General features: G+C 37.4%; 1 protein-coding gene across 4 annotated transcripts in view; it reads right to left on the bottom strand.

The window, feature by feature from the left end:
* Window positions 1-211: 211 nt before the first annotated feature.
* The window catches only part of RNF170 (ring finger protein 170), a 29,848-nt gene continuing 22,948 nt past the window's right edge, over window positions 212-7,111 (bottom strand). For all 4 annotated transcript variants that reach the window (XM_049866220.1, XM_049866219.1, XM_049866222.1 and 1 more), the window contains 2 exons: window positions 4,605-4,715; window positions 212-3,211 (listed from right to left, as the gene is read on the bottom strand). In XM_049866220.1, coding sequence (XP_049722177.1) covers window positions 2,942-3,211; window positions 4,605-4,715 — 381 coding nt within the window. In that variant the 3' untranslated portion in view covers window positions 212-2,941. The remainder of the gene's footprint in view (window positions 3,212-4,604; window positions 4,716-7,111) is intronic.

Genomic DNA, 7,111 nt, shown 5'->3' with positions numbered 1-7,111 from the left:
CTCTAAATTCTAGATTGCCTAGATTGAACCATCTGCCTTAAAATACATTTCTACCCTTAAAATTTTAAAGTAGCTAAGGAAAATTAATTAGGAATGTGATGAGATACTGGATATCCATTAGTGAGAAAGAACGCCATTTCGGGAGTTCTGACTTATAAAGCAAACAATATCAAAGAAACAAAAATAACAGCTATTTTTAAAATTTTATATATAGTAGTACTTTTATTCAAAAGAATAAACTGTTTGACAAACTCTTAAATCACAAAGTTTGAACCAAACCGCCAATTCGCTACAACAACTCTGTGAGGTAGGTATCTGCACAGCCACAAGGGATCAACACAAGTCCTTTCTTCCCTTGTTCCACTCAAAAGCTGAGAATTGTAGAAGTTGAAACCACAGCTCTAGTGGGCAGTCAGAACAACTGTCTCACTTGTCTTGTTCCCCACAGAGCCGCCCAGTTTATTATCTGCTCCTGGGGTTGGACCATCTGTTTTTGCTTCAGTTACAATATTGTTTTATAAAAAATCCCAATTAACATTACTTTGATTTCTATGATCTTACTCTAAATCACAGAAGTAGTACTATGATATTTATAACACTGATTGACTCTACTTGCTTTAAATACTCTCTCAGACCCCTCTGCCTTTATTCCCAGTGACAAATGAAGATGACATAATAAGCAGGTGTGAAATTCTGAAATGTCAGCATGTTCCCTTTTCAGTTTCATAGAACTTCAGATCATACAGTGCTTTTGTATGTTACAAAGCTGGGTACAATACACCTCTACCAGGGAAGTCTTAGAAGGAATTTGAAAATATACAAAATTATCATACCCAGAAATGTGACACTTGGAGCGGAACACACACACAGAAAATAAAGTCCTTTCAAAACAGGACACTGCCATAGCCCGGGGCCAAATGGATAGTTGGTACAAAATGCATTTCTACACTGGTAAATGGCAAACAAATTCCCATTCATTTGTTTTCAAGTTGGTAACTGCAGCTGGGAAGTGTGCCAGCCACCCAAGTAGATGTTTGATTTGGACGCGCAGATTTGGGACTCATCAAGTCTTGATGTGTCAGAAACACCTAAGCCTGATGATGGACTAATGTCTTCTGAAACACTTCCACAGGACTCCCCCTCGCCTGCCCCAGTTCCTCTCCTGCTCCCCACTTCATAATAACCTTCAGTATCAGAAAATTCTATCTAAACAACCTATGCTAGAATCTAAGAGTCTAATCCTAGTACAATCAATTATTTGTTCCATGGCTTTAGGCAAAAACCTTCCATCTGTAACATGGGGATTTTGTCTATGAAGAGGAAGGTGATGCTGTGCCTTGCTCACAAAATTGGCCTAAGAATAACATGAAAAATATGCGAGAGATTGCTTTAATTGTAGTATATTATGTTTAAGTATTCTTGTTTTTCTCTATAACAAGCAACAGCTTTGTTGTAGGCCTAAATTAGAAAACATTGTTATTGGTATTTCATCTAGCATCTCCTTGGTTGATGGCTAATCTGATTAATTTTAGAAAACCTGAGATTTTCTCTTACCTCACTATCCACACATAGTGACGCTCACAAATTAACGGGCAGTATAAAAAAAAAACAAAAAACAGTGATTGCAGTAAGGCACACACTGACTCCGGGCCATCACCTTACACTGGGCTGTCCTAAATTCACTAATGAACAATGCCAGATGAGGCTAACTAGGATCATATGGTACGTGTGGTATTTATCTTCCTCAAACTGAAAACTGCATAAGAGACCATTAGATACTCATGCGATAACCATCGGAAAAAAAACAAGGTAACTTTCTTATCCAATCACGTCAGATACATTTGCTCATTCTGCCAATATTCTTTAGACATAATTGATCTGGGCTACATGCTGCCATCTACAGACTGTATTATAAGTTTTCTGACTGAAGAACAAACCAATGAAATTGGTCCATTCTGTTACTAAAGTTGAAGCCCTGGGTTGCTAAAGTTAAGCCAGTAATTTCAAGTCAAATTTAAATGGTGTTCCTACTACCCCACCCCCAAGGGCTTTGATGCTCACAGCCATGAAGATCCGCTTTCCTCGGAAATGCACCGGACAACTATGTGCTTTTAGAACCATCCTTCCTTTTCACTGATAAAATCCCCATATTATAGGCCAAAGGTTTCTGCCTGAAGCCATGCAACAAATAAATGATTGAACTGGGATCAGACTCCTAGTAGTATCCCCCTGACAAGTTACTTTTATATGCTAATCATATGAAAGGACCAAACTGGTTTCTAAATGTCACAACTGTGAACATCAAGTGTGCTGACAGGAGATAAATATTTTTCATCTTGTTAAATTCTCCTATTGATTGAAACTTGTTCTGTGAACCAGAATATGAAATCAAATTATGAAGCTCAAGTTTCTCCCTTCAGCTTCGGCTGATAACAAAGAATTACGCCAGCATGGAAAAGCAGAACTGCTGCAAATGCACAAAACTTAGCTAATTCTAAAGGAAATACTGACTTCTTCTCAATATTATGTAGTATTTTATTGTAAAAAAAATATTTAGATGAGTTTCACAGCTATGTATTATAAAGATATCCACTGAGGAGGAGATACTGGATAAACTACAATAATCTGAGTTCTGGGAAATAGTTTTCATTTTATATCAAAAAGACATAAAACCATCCCTTTTTATATAGTTCCATATTTTCTCCAGAGACTTTACAGACAACACAGAATCAAGATCATTATAATTCTAAACTTAATATTAGAACCTATGACATGGTAATATTCCAGTTATATATTGCTAGGCATTTGTCAAATGATAATCAAATGTTTATCATACCATGGTTTTAAGCTTGTAAGATAATACCTGAACGCTTTACACTGCTGTGGGTTCTTCTGTTTGATTTTACACACTAATTCAAATATTCTGGTAACCCCATTTTTTTCATCTGTTTAACCTCTGCGTTATCACTTCTCGATACATAATAGAAATGTAAATAAGCAACAGAAAGATAACAAAGAAATCATCTAGAAAGCCTAGAATTCCAAACAAGGCTTCAGGTACAAAATCTAGAGGTGATATAAGATAGAAAAAAGCCCCCATTAAACAGAGTATTATCCTGACACGGAACATCCAGAAGAGGCCCCCGACGGAAAACATCTCCCTGAACGCGTGCCTCAGTAAAGTCGGTAGATCCATAATTCTTTCCAGAATCTGGTAGGGGGAAAAACAGGTATCGTGATTTGCTATCTCATGTGTAAGATTTCAAAATAATGGAATTTTTCTTAAATGTATAGAAAAACTCAGTTGAGGCTGTAGTTGATTAAACAATATGTTGTAATCAACAGTAGTGTAGCAGTGAAATGGATTCCTTCTTAGATAAAACACTTACTCTGCTTAGCTTGAATTTAAGCAAATTATTAATTGCCACGCAAAGATCTTCTGAACACAGGCCCTCCCCCTACGTAAACGTGATTAGGTTCCTGAACATGTAGGGAAACACACATGGATCACTAAGTTTTTACATAAATGAACATAAATTTTCACAGCTTGGACTAGTATGATGGCTACAGTGAGACAGAGGGGTAGACCATTCAAAATATTTTTATGAGGTTAAAAAAATGACAGTGCTCCCAAAAAAGGGAAAGAAATGGAGTGATAAGACTTACTTTTACAGATCAGATGAGGGGAAGAGGGAGAGGAGGAAATCAAAGATGGCGCCCAGAGTTTTGGCTTGAGTAAATGTGGGCTGGGATAGAGTTTGCCATTTACTAAAGTGAGTAAGACTGAGCAAAGAATCCATTGAGTCAGGGAAGGCATCTGGAATTCATATTATGCATGTAAAGTCTGAGATGCCTACAGAACATCCTTGGAGATGTAAATTAAGCAGCTGGATCTACAAAGTCTGAAGCTCAGAGGAGAGGTCTGGGCTTTCCCTATCAATTTGTACTTTATATATTCTGGGTTGGGAAGTACATATGCAGTCACATACACACTTCTGGAATCACTGGTTAGATTTTTGAGAAAACTGTAAAGAGTCCACAAAACGCGGCAAGTTTTATCAAATGCTTCCTTTGGTGGGGAGATCAACTGTAGTAATTTTGTTTTCTTTAAAAACAGAATGATTTTTGAATAACTAAGATGACAGGCAAAAAAAAAAGACAAGGAAAGAGGCTTTTTTAACTTAGGTTACTAAAAGGAGCATTTCAGGTTGGGGAGGGGAGGGAAGAAAATGGAGTAAAAACAATTGTAAAACTCCCTCCAGAATTCTCAATTGTAAGTTTTCTTATGGACAAACGATGCTTCAGAATCACAACAGGAGCCAGGAAGTTTCTATTTCCCTCCAATTTCTCCATTGCTTTTTTGCTGGTTTCTCTTGAGATTACTATAGTGTTTTGTTTTGCTTTAAGAAAGAAAACTGCTGTCCTTGGAAAGCTGTAACTCAGTGATTAACAAAAAGGAAGGGAAAAAATCTAAAAACTTTATGCAACACACATTGGCAATTTTTCATGGCCAAAGAACACTCGTTGGTAAATCTCACTTCACAAGAGAAGCAGAATGGCTCCCTCTAGGTTTGTGTTTTTGCACCTTCCATTGTATTACTTACAGATCTCGGCTGCCCGGAGAATCTTCGGTTATAATCATTAATATCTTGACGCAATTGCACAACATCCTGAGTCTGGTCATCATCACCAAATACTGTTAGGAGTAACGTTACCTGTAATATTTGAGAAAAAATTGTTAAACCTTCCTTCTGTATCGTTCGTTTTTCCTATTTTGTGTTATGACTCAATACAATGAGAAAAACATCTAAATTTATGTTTTACTCATTTCTTTAATAAAGGCAACACAGGGAAAAATGTAAGTTATAATATTATTGCCTTACAGTGAAATACATTGCAAAATATAAGTTGAACATCTAGAAAAAAAAACGGACACTGTATCTAAGCACTGGTCCTAATATTGTCCTGTCCACACCATGGATAAATTCAGTAGATCAGCTATTTGAAGATAAAAGAATGATGAGAAAACATTCATGAGCAAAGTGAGATAAAAATACATTGTTATCACACTGAGAGGAAAATTTATAGATTTTTTTGGGGAGGCATTAAACATGCTAATTCCTTATTCTCACTGATATTTGAAACAGCTCTGAATGCTATCAGCCATAATACAAAGATTAAGTTATTGCAGGGACGAGCTCTCAGACGCCAATCCCTACTAGAATTAAGAAGTGGTACCCCTGACACTATTAAATATTACCTAATACTTTTCACCCTGCTGCCTCCACGGTGGTGGTGAGAAAGATACACAGCTGCCCCAGGATCTCAAATAAAGTAAATAAAGTTTAAAATACAACAACCCACATTTAAAGAAAAAAAAAAAAAGATCAGCGATGAGCTGTGTAATGAGATAATGTTGGGAAGGAGAAGTGACAGGTTTAGTTTTAAATCATCCAGTTACTGCTTTCAATAGCTGCTTCGTCAGCTATAAAAACCAGGGCTTCCCACCTCTCAGACGCTTTCCCAACAGCTCAACAAAGAAGTGACTGAGAGCAAGAGGTGGTGGGAACAGCAGGTACAATAGCTCTTCCTTCGCAAAGTTGGAATAAAAATGCATTTGTTCAATAAACATTAACTGATCACTTACTATGAGTCAGGTACTGTGCTAAGTGCTAGGTATACAAAAAAATGAAGACATGGACCTGCCCCTTGGTAACCACAATATCCAAGAGAGAACCGGAGGCAGGCCCGTTATAAAGTATTGTGGCAGGTGTTAATAATGATGGTATGCAAGCAAGTACCTCCCCTGCCTGGGCTGTCCAGAAAGCGTGAAACTTAACCTAGGCCTAGGACTGTTTGTGTGTTAAGTGTTTGTGTTTGGGGAGAAAAGCAGTGAGCCTGTTACAGTCAGAGGCAGCAGCCTGTGCATTGTTACTTCCATGACCATTTGCTAAAGCAGCCCAATGAAACAGGAGGTGGAGCAGGTACCTGCCATCTGCCTTGCCTCTAGGATGAATTCCCCTAGAGTTAGGGAACCAACTGCTATTCTATTAAAACAAGTTTATCTCCGCCTTACTAGCCCCTCTAGCCTCAATTATAGATAGGAGAAAGGATACCACCTGCTAATACACATATGCCCTATGAAAAGCCATGGGTAGAGCCAAGGAGAGGGGGCAGGTGGCAAGACTGTAATGCAAGACCTGCTGCCTGGTCTCAGTGCACTGGTAGATGGCAAAAGATGATGAGAAGTGGAACTGGCAAATAAGTGCCAGTGTTGACTGCTAGGGGTCACTCATCAAATCAGCCAGAGAGACAGCACATACACACAAAAAAATCAACGTTCCTCCTAAAAATGTGGTAAAAAGTCCAGTGTAAAAGGGGCAGAATTTGGGAATGTAGAAGCAAGAAGAGAAAGACCTGAATCTCACTCCCTGCACCGAAGAAGGCAGGCAAATGAGAGAAGTGAATAGGCAGAAAAAACCTGAAAGAAAGGTATATATGTGTGTATTTAACAATATAAACTTTATGGTTTTAATTGTATAAAGTTCAAATATCTGGCAAAACTAAACAATAACATTTAGAGATGCATGTGGAGGTAATAAAATGATAAAGAACATCAAAGAAATGCTTACCATAAAAGCCAGTATAGTGGTTATGGAGGTACGGAGGGAGGGAGTTCAGATTTGGAAGGGATCTTCAACTGGGGCTTCTAGGGCTGAGGGCAATTTTCTGTTTCTTCATTTGCGTGGTGGTTACTGGATAATTCATTGAGCAGTACTTTTTTGTTTTGTATGTTTTTCTGTATATGTTATATTCCATGAAAATTTTTTGAAAAATTGCTTCTTCTATCATTTTTTTAAAATTTTGATTTCTGAGGGTTTATATCTTTATAAAATTCCCTTTACTATTGTTTCAGTGGGGTTTCAAGAGGCAGCAAAAGTAAATACATGCATTTAATTTGACATCTTTACTTAGAAGCCATCTATCCTTTTTAGGACTTAGTTTTGCATACTGGAAGACTTCCTAAGGAAATGCTATCTTTTTACATGTTCATAACTTGTTACTGGGAATGTATATATTTTATTTTAAATTAAAAATAAGTATAATAGGA

The sequence above is a fragment of the Elephas maximus genome, chromosome 22 (genome assembly GCF_024166365.1).
Source record: "Elephas maximus indicus isolate mEleMax1 chromosome 22, mEleMax1 primary haplotype, whole genome shotgun sequence".
Lineage (NCBI taxonomy): Eukaryota > Metazoa > Chordata > Mammalia > Proboscidea > Elephantidae > Elephas > Elephas maximus.
Note: the sequence above shows the minus strand (reverse complement) of the source record. Positions and strands in the feature narration are given on the sequence as shown.